The sequence below is a fragment of the Oncorhynchus clarkii genome, chromosome 12 (genome assembly GCF_045791955.1).
Source record: "Oncorhynchus clarkii lewisi isolate Uvic-CL-2024 chromosome 12, UVic_Ocla_1.0, whole genome shotgun sequence".
Lineage (NCBI taxonomy): Eukaryota > Metazoa > Chordata > Actinopteri > Salmoniformes > Salmonidae > Oncorhynchus > Oncorhynchus clarkii.
In genome coordinates this window covers 23,793,494-23,814,987 of record NC_092158.1, presented here as the reverse complement: position 1 = coordinate 23,814,987, position 21,494 = coordinate 23,793,494, and the positions used below count along the sequence as shown (strand labels likewise).

The following is a 21,494-nucleotide window of genomic DNA, read 5'->3' as shown; positions in this document are numbered from 1 at the left end:
GTTCTTTTCTAAAATATTTGCCTTATTATCTTCATGATTTTCTCATAGAATACGGAAAGTGTGGGATTCACGTGGATTTAACGATGGGTCATTCCATGCATTGTGGAAATTGTTGGATTACGGTTGTGCAGCTTCTTTGTTTCTGGGATTTATCTTCCGGTCAGATTGTCTATTCTGTCTCAGAGGAGGTGAACAAGGGAACCGTTGTTGGGAATATAGCCAAGGACTTCAATCTCAATGTTCAAGAACTGGAGTCTCGTATGTTTCAGATTGTATCCGGATCTCACAACAAGTATTTTGATGTGAATTTAAAGACCGGTTCTTTGTTTGTGAAGGAAATATTCGACCGAGAGGAACTCTGCATGACCAGTCAAAAATGCTCTCTAAACTTGGAGGCCATTGCACAGAACCCTCTCAACATGTATCGTTTAGAGATCCAAGTATTAGATATAAATGACAACGCACCTTCATTTCATATTAGTGATCATACATTGAATATAACAGAATCAACCTCTCCAGGTGAAAGATATCCTCTACCAAGGGCTAATGATGCTGACATCGGCAGTAATTCAGTGAAAACCTACAAGCTGAGCCCAAATGAACACTTCATTCTGGATATACAGAGCGGTGGAGAGCAGAGTGTGTCTTCCGAGGTAGTGTTACATAAAGCTTTAGATCGAGAGAAACAAGCTGTGATCCGGCTCCTATTGACTGCTCTTGATGGAGGGAAACCTGCTAAATCTGGGACTCTTCAGATAATAGTGAATGTGATAGATGTGAACGATAATAGTCCAGTCTTCAGCAAACCAATGTACAAAGTACGTGTGTCGGAGAACGTACCTATAGGCACACCTATAATAAAACTGAACGCAACCGATTTGGACTCAGGAGTAAATGGGGAAATATTTTTTCATTTGATTCATCACGGCAATCAGAAAGCATTGGATGTTTTTCAAATAAATCCAGCTACTGGTGAAATTACAGTAAAATAAGTGATTGATCAGGAAGAGAATGTTGCGTTTGAGCTGCACGTACAGGCCAAAGACAGGAGTTCTAGTCCTCGCACAACGCACTGTAAAGTCTTAGTTGAAGTGATAGATGTCAATGACAATGCTCCAGAGATATCAATAACTTCAATGATGAATGCAGTCAGAGAAGATGCAAAATCAGATACAGCTGTTGGTCTAATAACAGTGTCTGATAAAGACAGGGGTGTAAATGGAAAAGTACACTGTCAAATAGTAGGCTCTGTTCCATTCAAATTGCAATCCTCCTATAAAAACTATTACTCATTAGTAGTAGATGGATCTCTAGATAGAGAGAGTGGTTCCCAGTACAATGTGACCGTTACAGCTACAGATGAAGGCATCCCACCTCTCTCCAGTACCAGTGTCATTATTGTGTATGTCGCTGATGTGAATGACAACGCGCCTCGCTTTTCAGAACAAATAATTCATGTCTATTTGAAGGAGAATAGTCCCGTTGGAGGGCTTGTTGCCAGCTTGATTGCGCATGATCCTGATATGAATGAAAATGCTCAGATGTCTTATTCATTTTTAGAAGGCAATAATGGAATACCGTTGTCTACAATGATGAATATAAACTCTTTAACTGGTGAATTATTCAGCCTACAGTCATTGAACTACGAGGAGGTGAAAAAGTTAGAGTTCCAAGTTCAGGTCACAGATTCTGGCGTTCCTCCACTAAGCAGCAAGGTCACTGTCAACGTTTTTATCCTTGATGAGAATGACAACAGTCCTGTGATTCTCCCGCCCTATTCTAACCACGGCTCCGTTAATTCTGAGAACGTTCCCTATTCTGCTGAAGCGGGATACTTTGTGGCCAAGATCAGGGCTGTAGACGCCGACTCTGGTTATAATGCGCTGCTTTCTTATCACATGTCTGAACCAAAGGGGACCAATCTATTCAGAATAGGAACCAACAACGGAGAAATACGGACTAAGAGACGCATGAGTGACAATGACCTAAAAACTCACCCGTTGGTCATTCTGGTGTCTGATAATGGAGAACCTTCCCTGTCTGCGACTGTGTCTATTGATGTTGTGGTCGTTGAAAGGTCAGGTGACATGCAGACAACTTTCAGACAACTGCCTGTAAAGGAGGGGAGTTTCTCAGATTTAAATCTGTATCTGCTCGTCGCCATTGTGTCAGTATCCGTGATATTTCTACTGAGCCTCATCAGTTTAATAGTTGTGAAATGCCACAGGACAGGCAGCAGTTTCAGCAGGTACAGCGCCCCCATGATCACCACCCACCCTGACGGGAGCTGGTCTTACTCCAAATCTACTCAGCAGTATGACGTTTGTTTTAGTTCTGATACACTGAAGAGTGAAGTAGTAGTTTTCCCCACTCCGTTTCCACCTGCTGATGGTGAGCTGATCAGTATCAATGGAGGAGACACTTTTCAACGGACACGAACGCTTCCCAGTAGCGAGAAGGTAATTACCCTTCATTATAAAAGCATACTATGCACCATCTATTGACCAAAATGCTATTTGTATGTCGATAATATGTCTCTTGTTTTATATCATTAGTTTTGATCAGGAAATCCTCATGTCTCAGCATGTTGTTGTTTCGTTCAATGTGCCTTTTGACAAGGTCATGTTATGTTGTTGAATAGAGTTAGGCCTACCTTGTTTAACTTTTCTGCCTTCTGGATATTAATCACTTTGTTCAAACAATATTTTCATAATTTGGGGTTCATATGGTGTAAATGTTATGGTTAATTGTAGGTCAAAAAAGACAGCTCGTTTAAGAAGCACTTTTCTTTTGACTTCAGCACCACTGGGGTGGACAGCGACATAACTGGGTCGCTGGTGGTTTTTAAAAACACTCCTTTCATGTCACACCGTGTCGCTGCAGACCATGGATATGAAGGTTGTTTCTCAGTCTGGTGCCCCTCCCTCTATGGCTTGTCATGAGCTGGGAGGGATTTGTACAGGTCCAGGATACATCGCACTCTGTTTGTGTTTTATACAAGAAAGCATTCTCACTGCGTTTTGGGCGTTTTATGTCTAATGTTTTTATGGTAGATAACACTACTTTCAGAATCTACTTATCGATGTTTGGCACAAACAACTGAACCGTGGATAACGATGGGCCTCTTTCTCCATGCATGTATTTTTATTCGAGTTCTGCTTCTTCTTTGTTTCTGGAATTTATCATCCGGTCAGATTGTCTATTCTGTCTCAGAGGAGGTGAACAAGGGAACCGTTGTTGGGAATATAGCCAAGGACCTCAATCTCAATGTTCAGGAATTGGAGTCTCGTATGTTTCAGATTGTAGCCGGATCTAACCAGAAGTATTTTGATGTGAATGTTAAGACTGGTGCTCTGTTTGTGATTGAGAGAATCGATCGAGAAGACCTATGTGTGACGAGCAAGACTTGTGCCTTAAATTTAGAGGCCCTAGCACAAAACCCGCATAGTCTTTATCGGATCGAGATAGAGATTTTGGATACAAATGACAACGCGCCATTTTTCTCAGGTAATACACTTACAATGAATATTACAGAGATAGCTATTTTGGGAGACAAATTCCTCTTACCCATTGCAAAAGATCCAGATGTTGGTAGTAACTCGGTAAACAGCTACAAGCTGAGTCCAAATGAACACTTCTCTCTGGATGTACAGAGCGGTGGAGAGCAGAGTGTGTCTGCGGAATTAGTGCTAAAGAAAGCTTTAGACCGAGAGAAACAGGCTGTGATCCAGCTGACACTGACTGCTGTTGATGGAGGAAACCCTCCTCGATCAGGGACGTTGCAGATTGTGGTAAACGTTATGGATATAAATGACAATAATCCAATTTTCAGCAAACCTCTTTACAAAGTGAAAGTGAATGAAAATTCGCCGGTAGGAAAAAAAGTAACTTCTCTTCTTGCTTCGGATATAGATGAAGGAGTAAATGGTGAAGTAATATATTCTCTAGTTGGATATGGGCCTGAAAACGAAGCTCTATTCTCTATCGTTCCTGAGACAGGGGTGATTGAGGTAAAGGGAGTGATTGACCATGAACAAAATGCTGCAATTGAGTTAAGAGTCCAAGCAAAAGACAAGGGTATTCCACCTAGGAGTACACGTTGTAAAGTCTTAGTTGAAGTTATTGATGAGAATGATAACACTCCAGAAATATCAGTGACGTCACTCATTGACACTGTTCGCGAGGATGTGAAAACAGGCACAGCTGTTGCCTTAGTCACAGTCAGTGACAAAGATGGGGGTAAGAATGGAGTAGTTCAGTGTAACATTGCAGGTTCTGGTCCTTTCAAGTTGCAGTCTTCATATAATAATTACTATTCTGTATTAGTTGATGGGCCACTAGACAGAGAACTTGTTTCAATGTACAATGTAACCATTGTTGCAACAGATGAAGGATCCCCACCTCTCTCCAGCACTCGAGTTATTAGTGTGCACATTTCTGATGTGAATGACAATGCGCCTCGCTTTTCAGAGACCGTAATGGTGAATTTAAAAGAAAACAGCCCAGTGGGAGGTCATATTGCCAGCTTGACTGCGAATGATTTAGACATAAATGAAAATGCTCAGATGTCTTATTCATTTTTAGAAGGCAATAATGCAATACCCTTGTCTACAATGATAAACATAAACTCCTTAACTGGTGAGATATATAGCATGCAGTCTTTTAACTATGAAGAAGTAAAAAAGTTACAATTTCAAGTTCAGGCCACAGATTCTGGTGTTCCTCCACTAAGCAGCAACGTCACTGTCAACGTTTTTATCCTTGATGAGAATGACAACAGTCCTGTGATTCTCCCGCCCTATTCTGACCACGGCTCCGTTAATTCTGAGAACATTCCTTATTCTGCTGAAGCGGGATACTTTGTGGCCAAGATCAGGGCTGTAGACGCCGATTCTGGTTATAATGCGCTGCTTTCTTATCACATCTCTGAACCAAAGGAGATCAATCTATTCAGAATTGGAACTAGCAACGGAGAAATACGGACTAAGAGACGCATGAGTGACAATGACCTAAAAACTCACCCGTTGGTCATTCTGGTGTCTGATAATGGAGAACCTTCCCTGTCTGCGACTGTGTCTATTGATGTTGTGGTCGTTGAAAGTACAGATGACACACATACAACTTTCAGACAACTGCCTGTAAAGGAGGAGAGTTTCTCAGATTTAAATATGTATCTGCTTGTCGCCATTGTGTCAGTATCAGTGATATTTCTACTGAGCCTCATCAGTTTAATAGTTGTAAAATGCCACAGGACAGACGGCAGTTTCAGCAGGTGCAGCGCCCCAATGATCACCACACACCCTGACGGGAGCTGGTCTTACTCCAAATCTACTCAGCAGTATGACGTGTGTTTCAGCTCTGACACAATGAAGAGTGATGTAGTAGTTTTCCCCACGCAGTTTCCACCTGTTGATGGTGAGCTGATCAGTATTAGTGGAGGAGACACTTTTCAGAGGACACGAACACTTTCCAACACAGAGAAGGTAAGGATCACTTTTTCTACGGATTTTGCTTTGTAATTGCTTTTTAAAAATTGACATTATTGTCTTATGTGCACATTATACTTTTTCAAATTCCCGAAAAACTTGGGGAAGTTCCCTTCTAACTTGACAAATTTAATGGGTACGGTATAGTTTGGGTAAAATTTTGCTCCAAATTGATGCAGCATGCAGCTTTTTAATTCAACACCATGGACAGCGACCTGTGGCTACTTTGGTTAGTCAGTCTCATTCTTGCTCACTTTTCTAGATAAAACTGCAGCAAAGTTGTGTCGTATTGTCCTCTAACAGATAAAGGTATGAATGAACCTGTCAGAATATTGTAGTTTTTCGTTGTTTCATGTAAAACTGAACATTCTTTGTTTGTTTCTTTGTTTCCTTTGCAACAACCATATACGCGACTATACCTTACCCTAACCTTAACCCTAACCTTAACTATTCTACTAACTATACCTAACCCTAACTCCAACTGGACCTAACCCTAACCCCCACCCTACGGACGGCTTACGCGCATATGTGTGGAGTGCACCCCCTCCCTTCCCCCCTCCGGTTTCCACGTGTCAGAGATGGAAGTGGATCAACCGACTCAAAACTAGAAACCAAACTCCTAGGTTGCACTATGCTTTCCACATCCGTTGACAAGCGGACCTAGACATCATGACCACACCACTCGATATGGACACATGGCAACCAACCGAGGACCAAACCTGCATAAGGTGCGCAACTCAAGGGATTTTGCCTGATCCTACATCGAGTTTAAGAAAAAAAATTAAATATAAACTATCGCGTCTATATGGTTGTTGAAAAGGCTTGTGTGTAGCATACTGGTTAAATTCGTGTCTTTTCTCACGAATTAAGCCAGAAAAACGCTGAAATGCATTTTGTACATATATGCACGAATTGATTGTGAGACTGTGTTGGTTATTTACAGTTGAAATCGGAAGTTTACATACACCTTAGCCATATACATTTAAACTCAGTTTTTCACAATTCCTGACATTTAATCCTAGTAAAAATTCCCTGTTTTAGGTCACCACTTTATTTTAAGTGACAGAATGATAGTTGAGAGAATGATTTATTTCACCTTTTATTTCTTTCATCACATTCCCAGTGGGTCAGATGTTTACAAACACAAAATTAGTATTTGGTAGCATTGCCTTTAAATTGTTTAACTTGAGTCAAACGTGCTCACACGCTTTTTCTGTCCTGCCCACAAATGTTCTATAGGGTCGAGGTCAGGGCTGTGTGATGGGCACTCAAATACCTTGAATTTCTTGTCCTTAAGCCATTTTGACACAACTTTGGAAGTATGCTTGGGGTCATTGACCATTTGGAAGAACCATTTGCGACCAAGCTTTAACTTCCTGACTGATGTCTGGAGATGTTGTTTCAATACATCCACGTAATTTTCCTGCCTCATGATGCCATCTAGTTTGTCAAGTGCACCAGTCCCTCCTGCAGCACAGCACCCCCACAACATGATGCTACCACCCCTGTGCGTCATGGTTGGGATGGTGTTCTTCGGCTTGCAAGCCTCCCCCTTTTTCCTCCAAACATAACGATGGTCATTATGGCCAAGCAGTTCTATTTTTGTTTCATCAGACCAGAGAACATTTCTCCAAAAAATACGATCTTTGTTCCCATGTGCAGTTGCAAACCGTAGTCTGGCTTTTTTATGGCGGTTTTGGAGCAGTGGCTTCTTCCTTGCTGAGTGGCTTTTCAGGTTTTGTCAATATAGGACTCGTTTTACTGTGGATATAGATGCTTTTGTACCTGTTTCCTCCAGCATCTTCACAAGGTCCTTTGCTGTTGTTCTGGGATTGATTTGCACTTTTCGCACCAAAGTATTTCCATCTCTAGGAGACAGAACGCGTCTCTTTCCTGATTGGTATGACGGCAGCAGGGTCCCATGGTGTTTATACTTACATACTATTGTTTGTACAGATGAACGTGGTACTTTCAGGTATTTGGAAATTGCTTCCAAGGTAAAACCAAACTTGTGGAGGTCTACAATTTGTTTTCTGAGGTCTTGGATGATATCTTTTGATTTTCCCATGATGTCAAGCAAAGAGGCACTGAGTTTGAAGGTACGCCTTGAAATACATCCACAGGTACACCTCCAATTGACTCAAATTATGTAAATTAGCCTATCAGAAGCTTCTAAAGCCATGGCATCATTTTCGTGAATATTCCAAGCTGTTTAAAGGCACAGTCAATTTAGTTTATGTAAACTTCTGACCCACTGGAATTGTGATACAGTGAATTATTAAAGTGAAATAATCTGTCTGTAAACAATTGTTGGGAAAATTACTTGTGTCATGCACAAAATACATGTCCTAACCGACTTTCCAAAATTATAGCTTGTTAACAAGAAATGGTGGTTGAGTGGTTGAAAAACGAGTTTTAATGACTTCAACCTAAGTGTATGTATACTTCCGACTTTAACTGTATATATATATATATATATATACAGTACCAGTCAAAAATTTGGACACAGCTAATCATTCCAGGGCTATTCTTTATTTTTACTATGCTCTACATTGTAGAATAATAGGGAAGGCATCGCATATTTGAAATAACACTTATGGAATCATGCAGTAACCAAAAAAGTGTTAAACAAATCAAAATGTAAATTTTGTTTTAGATTCTTCAAAGTAGCCACCCTTTGCCTTCATGTCAGGTTTAATGATGGTGGTGGTGGAGCTGAAGTTGGCTAGCCGGTCCTGATGTTGTTCTCAGTCCCCAGCCTTCTGTAGTCACTGGTTGACTCCTCCACTATCGATGTGTAGCACCCTCTTGGGAGATGCTTCTTCTGCTGCCAATACTGGCGCTTAAAGCTCACCCACACATCAGTCCATTGTAACGTCACCTTCTGCCATATGCGTACTGTGGTGACATATGCATACTGCAGTCCTCTCACTTTGAGTGGGGGAAACTAGAAGTGCTGAATGCATCTTTTGAATGCAAACAGTACACAGCTATAGCTAGTTAGCTAGCTAGCTTAGCAAACCAAACAAATCAATCTGCTTCCATTTCTGCAATTCTGTTGATACCAATATTTTGAATAACTAAAATAATACATATTTATTATTTTAAAAAATAAACACAGTAAAAACACTTGGTGTTGCTGTAAACCGTGGTTATATTGTGTTGATTAGGTTCCTCCTTCCTTCCTGCACTTCCACTGCTGAAGGCACAGTCAAGCAAGTTTGGTGAGACGGGAATGCACTCGAGATGTACTGTATGTAAACGCGTCAGGGTGTGTGGTGATCATTGGGGCGCTGCACCAAGGGGGGGTTCTGCACTACCGGAAAGGCCCAACAATATCCACGGACCACCCTATTCTTCTGTAGGCCCAAGTTATTTATGATTGTTTCATTATATTGCAAAGTATTGTTAAGAATAATCTATTGACTAGTATACCGTGGTTCTTTTGGTGGGAGGGGCGGCAGGTATCCTAGTGGTTAGAGCGTTGAACTAGTAACCGAAAGGTTGCAATATCAAATCCCCGAGCTGACAAGGTAAAAAAAAAACTGCTGTTCTTCCCCTGAACAAGGCAGTTAACCTACTGTTCCTAGGCTGTCATTGAAAATAAGAATTTGTTATTAACTGACTTGCCTAGTTAAATAAAGGTTTTTAAAAAAATAAACAGCTATGTCAATAGTATTTGTGCGGTGTATATACAACAAACACAGGATGTCGCTGTTGACCATGAACATTATTTCTAGGAGGAATAATACTGGATTATTCTTGTGAATACTAAAAAGGGAATGGAGTTGAAACCAGTCGTGTGTTTTGGGATGAGAGGAAAATGCTCGTCCTGGATTACTTGGGTTGTATAAACACGGATTAGCAGAGCTTGTATTATTTTCATTTTTCCCTTTTAGTATATTTTGGATAAGCGTTTACTTGTACAGCCATGGGCCTGTGTGACCACAGAAGACGTGTTGGGATACAATGTCTTCTGCTGCTTTGTTCATGGGGATTGTGTTCCGGACAGTTCGTGTATTCAGTCTCAGAGGAGGTGGATAAAGGAACATTTGTTGGAAATATCGCCAAAGACCTAAATCTTAACGTGAGGGAACTAGAATCTAGAGAGATTCAGATAGTAACCGGATCCAAACGGAGGTATTTTGATATCGACGTGAAGACTGGCGTTCTTTTTGTCAGTGAGATAATTGACAGAGATGCCATCTGCCCCAACTCCATAACATGCTCCATAGATGTAGAAGCTATCATGAACCATCCCATGCGAATCCATCGGATTGAAGTAAACATTTTGGACATAAATGACAACGCGCCATCATTTCAAGAGCGCATTCACGTTATCAATATGACCGAATATGCCTCTCCAGGTGAAAGATTTCCATTACCACTTGCCGGTGATGCGGACGTTGGCAGTAAATCGATAAAAACCTACAACCTGAGCCCGAATGAATACTTTTCTCTGGATGTACAGAGCGATGAGCATAGTGTGACTGCTGAGTTAGTGCTGCAGAAAGCTTTAGACCGAGAGAAACAAGCTGTAATTAAGCTGATACTGATTGCTGTTGATGGAGGGAAACCTCCACGATCCGGGACTTTAGAGATAATAATTCATGTGATAGATGTGAACGACAACAGCCCGATTTTCACTAAATCTCTGTATAAAGTCCAAGTCTTAGAAAATGTTGCCATTGGAACTTTAGTTCTAATCATAAACGCAACAGACATAGACGAAGCCTCAAATGGTGAGATTGAATACTCCTTCATTAGTAACAGAGAAATGGATCTTTATAGGCTGTTTGCAGTCAATCAGCACACAGGTGAAATAACCATTAAAGGAAGGCTAGATCACGAGGAGAACCCTGCGTTTGAAATCCGTGTACAAGCAAAAGACAAGGGTAATCCACAAAGGAGTGCCCATTCAAAAGTCCTAATTGAAATACTTGATATCAATGATAATACACCCGAGATAGAAATAACATCACTGACCATTGCAGTCAAAGAAGATGCCGAGAAAGGAACAGCAGTGGCTTCATTGAGTATTGGAGACAAAGATGGGAGTAAAAATGGGCTCATCAAAGCATTTATTATAGGAGATGTTCCTTTTAAATTACAGTCGTCCTATAAGAACTATTATTCTTTGGTGGTAGACGGGCCTCTAGACAGAGAGAGTGCCTCTCTTCATAACGTAACTATTAAAGCCATTGATGAAGGGACCCCACCTCTCTCCAGTACCAGTGTTATTACTGTACACATTTCTGATGTGAATGACAACGCCCCACTCTTTCCGGAGCCCATATTGAACTTTTATATAGAGGAGAACAGTCTAGTGGGGGTTCGTGTTGGCAGCGTGACAGCGAATGACCCGGATATCAATGAAAATTCTCAATTGACGTATACACTACCAAAAAACAAAACATACGCCCGTTTGTCAACATTTCTACACTTAAATTCTCTAACTGGTGAAATATTCAGCTTACAGTCATTTAACTATGAAGAAGTGAAAACGTTCCAGTTCCAAGTTCAGGCCACAGATTCTGGTGTTCCTCCGCTAAGCAGCAACGTCACTGTCAACGTTTTTATTCTGGATGAGAATGACAACAGTCCTGTGATTCTCCCGCCCTATTCTGACCACGGCTCCGTTAATTCTGAGAACATTCCTTATTCTGCTGAAGCGGGATACTTTGTGGCCAAGATCAGGGCTGTAGACGCCGACTCTGGTTATAATGCGCTGCTTTCTTATCACATCTCTGAACCAAAGGGGACCAATCTATTCAGAATAGGAACCAACAACGGAGAAATACGGACTAAGAGACGCATGAGTGACAATGACCTAAAAACTCACCCGTTGGTAATTCTGGTGTCTGATAATGGAGAACCTTCCCTGTCTGCGACTGTGTCTATTGATGTTATGGTCGTTGAAAGTACAGATGACATGCAGACAACTTTCAAACAACTGCCTGTAAAGGAGGAGAGTTTCTCAGATTTAAATCTATATCTGCTCGTCGCCATTGTGTCAGTATCCGTGATATTTCTACTGAGCCTCATCAGTTTAATAGTTGTGAAATGCCACAGGACAGACGGCAGTTTCAGCAGGTGCAGCGCCCCAATGATCACCACACACCCTGACGGGAGCTGGTCTTACTCCAAATCTACTCAGCAGTATGACGTGTGTTTCAGCTCTGACACACTGAAGAGTGACGTAGTAGTTTTCCCCACTCCGTTTTCATCTGCTGATGGGGAGCTGATCAGCATTAATGGCGGGGATACTTTTCAAAGGACACGAACGCTTCCTAGTAGTGAGAAGGTAAGCCTTTTTCACTATTCACAATAAGTACTCGATCTGTTAGAATGAGGGTCTATTTAATTCATTGACTGCTTATGGATTTGTTTTTTATAAAAATGTTGTTGGATAATTATTGACAGTGACATTGAGTACGGTTACATGCACCCAATAGTACGATTATTGTGGATAGTCAGATTAATATAATAGTTCGATTAAAACTTTTACATTCTTTGCAAGAAGTACCATTTCCCTAATAATCTTTACAATCAGGCTACCTGATGGCACTCTGATGAATGCAGAAAATCCCCAATGAAAATATACGTTCTACCACATCGACCATGTTATTTTTGTGAAACATATTTAATTCTAAGTTCGACATAACGTTTGTATGTGAAAAAAAAACTTCTAAGATGCGTACATTCAGTTGTTCCAAACTCACTTCACTTGCGATAAAGAGGGAGGCTCGCTCCGCTGGTGCTAGCACATGCGCAGATCAAACACACAGCTGGAACGCAGATAAATGTGTTTACATGTCCTAATAATTCGAAAGATTGCTTAGAAAACCAGATGTTTTAATCGGCGTATGCTTAGTTCTATTTTGACCTTATGCTGATTACGATAAACAGAGTAACGTGTTTACATGACTATTGCATAATCTTGTGAATACTAAAAAGGGAATGGAGTTGAAATATCGAATTATTAGTGTGCATGTAAATGTAAGCCTATAAATTGTCGTCGATTGTGAAGTGATTCAGATTTCACATAACAGCATCTGCTGCTTCATCATACTTTAAAGCAGGGCTGTCAAACTCATTCCATGCAGGGCCTAGTGTCTGCGGTTTTAGTTTTTTCATTTCAATTTAGACCTAGGTGAAGGGAGTTCTCCAAATCAAATGAAATCAAATGTATTTATAAAGCTTTACATCGGCAGATGTTACAAAGTGCTTATACAGTTGTGGACAGTAGCATCATTACTGATGTATAGAATAGGCCTATTTCAGCACCACCGGTGTGGATAGCAGCATCAGTTCTGAAGTATTCTATAGGTCTATTTTAGCACCACCAAGCTACAGCAAAACATCAATCAATCAATCAATCAATCAATCAATCAAATGTATTTATAAAGCCCTTTTTACATCAGCCTATGTCAGAAAGTGCTGTACAGAAACCGCAAACAGCAAACAGCAAGCAATGCAGATTTAGAAGCACAGGGGCTAGAAAGCCCGGAACCTAGGATGAAACCTAGAAAGGAACCAGGCTCTGAGGGGTGGCCAGTCCTCTTCTGGCTGTGCCAGGTGGAGATTATAACAGAACATGGCCAAGATGTTAAAACATTCATATATGACCAGCAGGGTCAGATAATGATAATCACAGTGGTTGTCGAGGGTGCAACAGGACAGCACCTCAGGAGTAAATGTCAGTTGGCTTTTCATAGCCGATCATTCAGAGTTAGAGAAAGCAGATGTGGTAGAGAGAGAGTCCAAAACAGCAGGTCCGGGACAAGGTAGCATGTCCAGTGAACAGGTCAGGCTTCCATAGCCGCAGGCAGAACAGTTGAACTGGAGCAGCAGCATGACCAGGACTGGGGACAGCAAGGAGTCATCTGGCCAGGTAGTCCTGATGCATGGTCCTAGGGCTCAGGTCATTCAAGAGAAGAGAAAGCGAAAGAGAGAGAGAATGAGAAAGAGAAAGAGAGAGAAAGAATTAGAGGGAGCATAGTTAAATTCATACAGGACACCGGATAAGACAGGAGAAATACTCCAGATATAACAGACTGACTATAGCCCCCCGACACATAAACTATTGCAGCATAAATACTGGAGGCTGAGACAGGAGGGGCCAGGAGACACTGTGGCACTGTCGTGACGATACCCACAGACAGGGTCAAACAGGCGGGATTTAACCCCACCCACTTTGCCTAAGCACAGCCTCCACACACCACTAGAGGGATATCTCCAACCACCAACCTACTACACTGAGACAAGGCAAAGTATAGCCCACGAAGATCTCCCCGATTGCACAAACCCGAGGGAGGCGCCAACCCGGACAGGAATATCATGTCAGTGACTCAACACACTCAAGTGACGCACCCCTCCTAGGGACGGCATGGAAGAGCACCAGTAAGCCAGTGACTCAGCCCCCGCAATAGGTTTAGAGGCAGAGAATCCCAGTGGAGAGAGGGGAACCGGCCAGGAAGAGAAACAAGGGAGATCCGTCGCTCCAGTGCCTTTCCGTTCACCTTCACCCTCCTGGGCCAGACTACACTCAATCATAGGACCTATTGAAGACATGAGTCTTCAATAAAGACTTAAAAGGTTGAGACCGAGTCTACGTCTCTCACATGGATAGGTTAACATTACGTTTCCGAATGACATCACCAAGAGGTCAAATATATTGTGAATACAATAGTGGTCCTAAAACGGAACTTTGAGGAACACCGAAATTTACAGTTGATTTTTGAAAAGACAAACCATCCACAGAGACAAAGTGATATCTTTCTGACAGATAAGATCTAAACCATGCCAGAACTTGTCCTTGTAGACCAATTTGCGTTTCCAATCTCTCCAAAAGAATGTGGTGATCATGATATCAAAGCAGCACTAAGGTCTAGGAGCACGAGGACAGATGCAGAGCCTTGGTCTGACGCCATTAAAAGGTAATTTACCACCTTCACGAGTGCAGTGCTATGATGGGGTCTAAAACCAGACTGAAGCGTTTCGTATACATTGTTTGTCTTCAGGAAGGCAGTGAGTTGCTGCGCAACAGCTTTCTAAACTTTTTGAGAGGAATGGGACATTCGATATAGGCCAATAGTTTTTTATATTTTCTGGGTCAAAGTTTGGCTTTTTCAAGAGAGGCTTTAATACGGCCACTTTTAGTGAGTTTAGTGAGTGGTACACATCCGGTGGATAGGGAGCCATTTATTATGTTCAACACAGGAGGGCCAAGCACAGGAAGCAGCTCTTTCACTAGTTTAGTTGGAATAGGGTCCAGTATGCAGCTTGAAGGTTTAAAGGCCAAGACAATTTTCATCAATGTGTCAAGAGATATAGTATTAAAACGCTTGAGTGTCTCCCTTAATCCGAGGTTCTGGCAGTGTTGTGCAAATTTAGGACAACAGAGCTTTGGAGAAATATGCATATTTAAAGAGGAGTTCGTAATTTCCTTTCTAATAATCAAGATCTTTTCGTCAAAGAAGTTCATGAATGTATCACTGCTGAAGTGAACGCCATCCTCTCTTGGGGAATGCTGCGTTTTAGTTAGCTTCGCGACAGAATCAAAGTAAATGTTGGATTGTTCTTATTCTCCTCAATTAAGTTGTAAGAATAGGATGATCGAGCAGCAGCGAGGGCTCTTCGATACTGCACGGCATTGTCTTTCCGAGCTAGTCGCAAGACTTCCAGTTTGGTGTAGTGCCATTTCCGTTCAAATTTTCTGGGAGCTTGCTTCACGTCCAGGGTATTTTCCGTATACCAGGGAGCTAGTTTCTTATGACAAATGTTTTTTGTTTTTAGGGGTGCGACTGCATCTAGGGTATTATGCAAGGTTACATAACCTTACACATAAGAGTACAAAAATAATTTAACCACCTAACAGAGCTCTGTTAGGTGGTTAACTAATTTTTGTACTCTTACGTCCTTGGGTAGATGAAGGGAGTCTAGAAGGGCATCGAGGAATCTTTGTGTTGTCCGAGAATGTATAGCACAGCTTTTGATGATCATTGGTTGGGGTCTGAGCAGATTATTTGTTGCGATTGCAAACATAGTAAAATTAAACATAAAAAACATTAAGATCCACAATATTTATTCCACGGGACAAAACTAGGTCAAGAGTATGACTGTGGCAGTGAATAGGTCCGGAGACATGTTGGACAAAACCCATTGAGTCGATGATGGCTCCAAAAGCCTTTTGGAGTGAGTCTGTGGACTTTTCCATGTGAATATTAGTCACCAAAAATGAGAATATTATCTGCCATGACTACAAGGTCTGATAGGAATTCAGGGAACTCAGTGAGGAACGTTGTATATGGCCTAGAAGGACTGTAAAACAGTAGCCATAAAAAGTTATTGAGTAGGCTGCATAGATTTCATGACTAGAAGCTCAAAAGATAAAAACGCAGTAATTTTTATTTTTTTTAATTGAAATTTGCTATTGTAAATGTTAGCAACACCTCCACCTTTGCGGGATGCCCGGGGGATATGGTCACTAGTGTAACTGTCACGTTCTGACCTTAGTTCTTTTGTTATGTCTTTGTTTTAGTATGGTCAGGGCGTGAGTTGGGTGGGTTGTCTATGTTCCTTTTTCTATAATTTGGGATTTCTGTGTTTGGCCTGGTATGGTTCTCAATCAGAGGCAGCTGTCTATCGTTGTCCCTGATTGAGAACCTTACTTAGGTAGCCTGGTTTCACTTTTGAGTTGTGGGTGATTATTTTCCGTGTCAGTGTTTGTTTCCACACGGAACTGTTTCGGTTTTGTTTTTTCACGTTGTCGTTTATTGTTTTGTTCAGTGTTCTTATTAAAAACCAAGATGAACACTTACCACGCTGCGTATTGGTCCGATCTTTGCTACTCCGTTACAGTAACCAGGAGGAGAGGCCTCATTTAAATTCATCAGGCTTAAACCATGTTTCAGTCAGGCCAATCACATCAAGATTATGATCAGTGATTAGTTCATTGACTATAACGACATTGGAAGTGAGGGATCTAACATTAAGTAGCCCTATTTTGAGATGTGAGATATCACAATCTCTTTCGAATAATGACAGGAATGGAGGTCTTTATTCCAGTGAGATTGCGAAGGCGAACACAGCCATGTTTAGTTTTGCCCAGCCTAGATCGAGGCACAGACACGGTCTCAATGGGGATAGCTGAGCTGGCTACACTGATGACAGCTGTGATGGAAACATGAAGTTTCGGTACAGTTTTATAAATCCCAACAGATAATTTGTTCGTTTGACATGGTGGGATCTTTTTCTGTCGGTAAAATGTATTATGCGAGAAATGTGTGCCTTTATGCGCAAATATTGATACCGTATAATAACCATGTCTAATTAATTTGGAGTCACGTTATTATATGGCGTGTGGTACTCCCACTTCGATTTAGGAAACCATACAGTTTATTAGGCTACAGATGAAACTTCACAGGGTGGTGAAAGTGAACTGTGATCTTGATGCTCCTTTCTAATAAATATTGAGGGTCTTATTCAGAGGATCAATGATTGACTGCGTTTGACAAATATAAATATTCTAGCTCTTATCCATAATAATCTCATAATATAGACTATACTGCACATCCTACCTGCACTGTAGGCTACCTGAGATCTGTTGGCCAGAGCACACGTGCCAAGACCAGAGTAGGCACATTTGCAATTTATCGCAGCGGTTTTTGTGACGAAACTAACGTTAGAGTTGAAAATGCCATGGAAACATATTAAACATGATATTTTTATTAGGTAAATGAAAACTTCAGCGAAAAAGTACTTTTTGTTTGCGCTACATCATCACGCACTGATTTTTATTAGCACAAATTCCATTTGGGGGGAAAAACACCACTGTTGAGAAAATGCATATTTTCTTTATGTGGATTCTAGTATTCACATGAAAATAAAAATTGTTTGGAAACCTAGCTACATCCTCACTTTCCCATTGATCTCCAATGAGCTATTTATTGTGTGTGTGAATAAATAGGTTTCCATCCAATTGGCAAAAATTTTCATGCGAATATTCTAAAATCTGCATAAAAACAATATGCACATTTCCCCACCAGAGATGTTTCCATCAAATTGACTTGTTGCCGATAAAAGGCCGTGCCTGATGAAGTAGTGGACATAAAAATAACTTTTGCGGTTAAACTCCTAAGTACGGATAAAAAAGTTAAAGTTAAGTTAAATGGTTTTGTAAAAAAAATGTTTTGAGTCATTTAGCGATTGTGCTCACATTGGTATTGGCACGTGAGCCTAAAGGCGTCTACATGTTTACCAGTGAAAACAGTTCGGAAGAGTTCGTGCATACATTATGACGACATTTGGTGAAGTTTTTGTTTGTTTTGGAATTCATTGAGGGATTTTTCGACTGTTTGGAACACAAAACATTTTCTGGAGGCATGTCCTTTCGGCGATGATTGGTCAACAGCAGGGATACTTCAATAAAGTCTTTGTTGTCATTCAACGAGAGACGACTCGTTTTCATGCACATTTTCCCCATTGAGAAATACTGCACCAAACATCTTAGTTCGATGTAATATTGCTCGACTAAGATCTCCTCGGAAAAATTAATGACAGATTTCTTGAGTTATCTCAGACTAATTTGGACTATTTTGGCTACCGTCTCAAAATGGACAAATCAATCAAATGTATTTATAAGGCCCTTCTTACATCAGCCGATGTCACAAAGTGCTGTACAGAAACCCGGCCTAAAACCCCAAACAGCTAGCAATGCAGGTGGAGTAGCATGGTACTATTGCTGTTTTTTCCCCTTGTTTTTCAAGCAAAGGTCTTTTAATAAGGCACTTTGCAAGATCTCTCTTTCAGTTTGCCTAGCTGAGTCTGGCTAGGCGCCAGCCGAACTGAAGCATGCTGAATCATTTAGCCAACAGCTCACATATATAGTGCGGGTATAGCCTATATGATACGATTATAATGGACAAAAGAGCGAGATAATTTGTATTTGTCAAATGGCAGCCAAGAATCGATCATCATGTCACCAGAATAAGACCTTTGATAGCATCACTTTCACCAGGATGTGAAGTTCATCATCATTTATTTAATCTGTACCCTAAAAAAAATGCATGGCCACTGTGGATGGGTCTGTGTTTAGATACAGTCACAGATGTGCGGCCTGCCTGTTAAATTCACAAGTCAACCTCCATATAATCATGTTAACCTTTCTTTGCATGCTCTGTGTTTGGTCTGTGTCTGTGTTTGTCACAGCTTGTGTAGCCATCCTGGCATAGCCTCTCAGGGAACATATAGCTATCATTCTATAGCCTAGAGGAGACTGTGACAATGTATACTGATCCAGTTAATTCAAACTTACATGTAAACTTCTCATTGACATCAATGCATGATTTCAGCTTATACCATGGCATTGTTGAATACCCCTTTCTGATTGGCATGAAGGGCATTCTAGAGAGTGCATTATTTCCCTATAATTGCCTATACTCTATGCCACTGAGCTCAGCTCTGACTGTGTGTTGTGGTTCTCACTGAGGATAGGTAATGATAGCATGCTTCTGTAATGCCATCCCATGGGTCAGTTGTGCATGAGTCCTTAACAGAGGACATCGATGACTCCAGCTGTAAGTGGGTCAGGCCTGTGGTTCCACCTGGACCATCTGGCAGAGAGAGATACATGGATTAGAGGGTCTTGGGTCTGCAAGCCGGAGTACTGGAGCAATCCCACTTGCATTATGTGTGGAAGGCAGGAGGATTCACTCTCACTGCTGCATTGAGAGCGATACTGCAGCCTCGCTCCCCAGAGAGACACGCCTGGGCTAGAGCCCTGCTCCTCTTTCTCTGTCTTTCTCTGTGTCTCCCTTTCTCTCTCTCTCCGTCTCTCTCTCTCTCTCCGTCTCTCTCTCTCTCTCCGTCTCTCTCTCTCTCTCTCTCCGTCTCTATCTCTTTCTCTCTCTGTCTCTCTCTCTCTCTCTCTCTCTCTCTCTCTCTCTCTCTCTCTCTCTCTCTCTGTCTCTCTGTTTCTCTTTTGCTCTGTCTCTCTGTCTCTCTCTCTTTCTCTCTCTCTCTCTCTGTCTCTTTCTCTCTCTCTCTCTGTCTCCCCCTCTCTCTCTCTCTGTCTCTCTCTGTTTCTCTCTCGCTCTGTCTCTCTCTCTCTCTCTCTCTGTCTCTCTCTGTCTCTCTCTGTTTCTCTCTCGCTCTGTCTCTCTGTCTCTCTCTCATTTTCTCTCTCTCTCTCTCTCTCTCTCTCTCTCTCTCTCTCTCTCTGTCTCCCTCTCTCTCTCTCTCTCTCTCTCTCTCTCTCTCTCTCTCTCTCTCTCTCTCTCTCTCTCTCTCTCTCTCTCTCTCTCTCTCTCTCTCTCTGTCTCCCTCTCTCTCTCCCTTTTTCTCTCTCTCCCTGTCTCTTTCCCTTTATCACCATATAGAATCAGGATCTCATTAAAAGTGTTCTACACTTTTTTTCTCTAATTCTTTGTAAGTACTTCTAGAGTCAGTCTTACACAGAGCCCACTTCTATGTTGGGTGGCTGGGATGAGGATTATGATTAAGATTTTTTTTAACTTGTTGACCTTACAGAGGAAGTGTGTCTCACACCTCTCACAAAGTGGCTGTATATGTCAATATTTCACTTACTTTTTATCCCATCCTAGTTGAAATTGAGAGTGTATGGTACATTCTTATTGTGAGATTTGATTTTCCCAGTCCACTCCCTGAGCTGTTGTCTGATAGATTACATTTCCCTGGGGGTCATACTGCTGGTGCTCTGGGGCGCCACAGGGACAATTACCCATGCTATATTAACACTATTGTTCAGATAGCGTCCCCAAAAATTGTGAGTTTCTAAACTTTGTCTGTCTTTAGTTAGTAGTGCTGTAGGGCTGTCTCAGGAAGAGAGAAAATCAAGTCCCTGCAGTGCAGCAAAGACAGAGAGGAGAGGAGAGGAGAGGAGAGGAGAGGAGAGGAGAGGAGAGGAGAGGAGAGGAGAGGAGAGGAGAGGAGAGGAGAGGGAATAGAAGAGACAGGATATCCTTTCATGCCTTCTGCTTTTGTTTGTACCTTAAGCGAGCCTGCTCCAAATGCCCAAGGGAATTCAGGAAGAATTTTACAATCATATTAATAGACTGATATATTTGGAAACATCTGTGTTTAATTTATGCTGAGTACTGCATTAAGGAGGGTGTGTAATGTGATATGCAGAGTCACACACACACATTTTCACACACATGCACACACATTGGCTTGCAGGCTGTGTAGGATGCCTGCCAGTAATATTCCACTCTGTATTTCTCCACTGCACCACTGAAGCCAGATATAGGGCTATGCTGGGGGAAAGGTGTGGCTTCAGATACACAAACTGTCACATGCAGGTCTCTCTCTGTCTTTTCTCATCCCCACCTTCTTGTATTGTGTCCTTCCCTACCCCATTCTCTTCCATTTTCCCTTTTTTCTCTCTCTTTTCGCCATCTCTCTCCTCTCCGTGCCACATCACCTGTGTGTTGCTTGGACAGATGAATCACAAATGTCAACTCTTCTATCGGTCATGCATCTCTTTATGTATCATTCAGCAGGGCCAGTGGGGAGGAAGCAGCATCCCTCTCACAAAAATGGTTATCCGTAGCCATCTATCTACCGTTATACAACCATCATTAGTCCACCCCCATCCATTAGTCTGCTCACATCCAAAGGTCATGGGTCAGACCCAAAGGCATAACATCATTACAGATCAGTATGAGAGAGAGAGAGAGAGAGAGTGTGAGAGAGAGAGAGAGAGAGAGAGAGAGACTGACTGACTGACTGACTGACTGACTGACTGACTGAAAGATTGATGGATAGATAGAGAGAACACACACAGCTACACCTAGATATCCCTTTATCTGTACTATATCACTGCTGTAAGTATGTGATGTGTTTCTGGTCATGTCATTGTCTTCTAAGATGTACAGTATGTTCTTTATTATGCATTTCTATGGCTGCAAGGCCCAGGTCATGATAATCTAGTGTTTCGATCAGTCAGTCTTTTGCATGGCTTGGCTGGTATGTTTCTTTGGAGGG

At 41.7% G+C, this 21,494-nt stretch overlaps 2 protein-coding genes across 3 annotated transcripts in view; both read left to right on the top strand.

Moving 5' to 3' along the window:
* Positions 1-44: 44 nt before the first annotated feature.
* On the top strand, positions 45-1,764 carry LOC139422912 (protocadherin alpha-7-like). Its single transcript, XM_071174381.1, has one exon. It carries the CDS (start codon positions 84-86, stop codon positions 990-992), a length of 909 nt encoding a protein of 302 aa, XP_071030482.1. The 5' UTR covers positions 45-83; the 3' UTR covers positions 993-1,764.
* A 1,755-nt stretch (positions 1,765-3,519) lies between these two features.
* LOC139422910 (protocadherin alpha-C2-like) overlaps positions 3,520-21,494 on the top strand; it is a 51,330-nt gene continuing 33,355 nt past the window's right edge. Inside the window, exon 1 of one of the 2 annotated variants that reach the window (XM_071174380.1) lies at positions 3,520-5,483. In XM_071174380.1, coding sequence (XP_071030481.1) covers positions 3,522-5,483 — 1,962 coding nt within the window. In that variant the 5' untranslated portion in view covers positions 3,520-3,521. Of the gene's footprint in view, positions 5,484-9,253; positions 11,791-21,494 lie in introns of those variants that run through there. The other variant, XM_071174378.1, reaches the window with a different exon arrangement.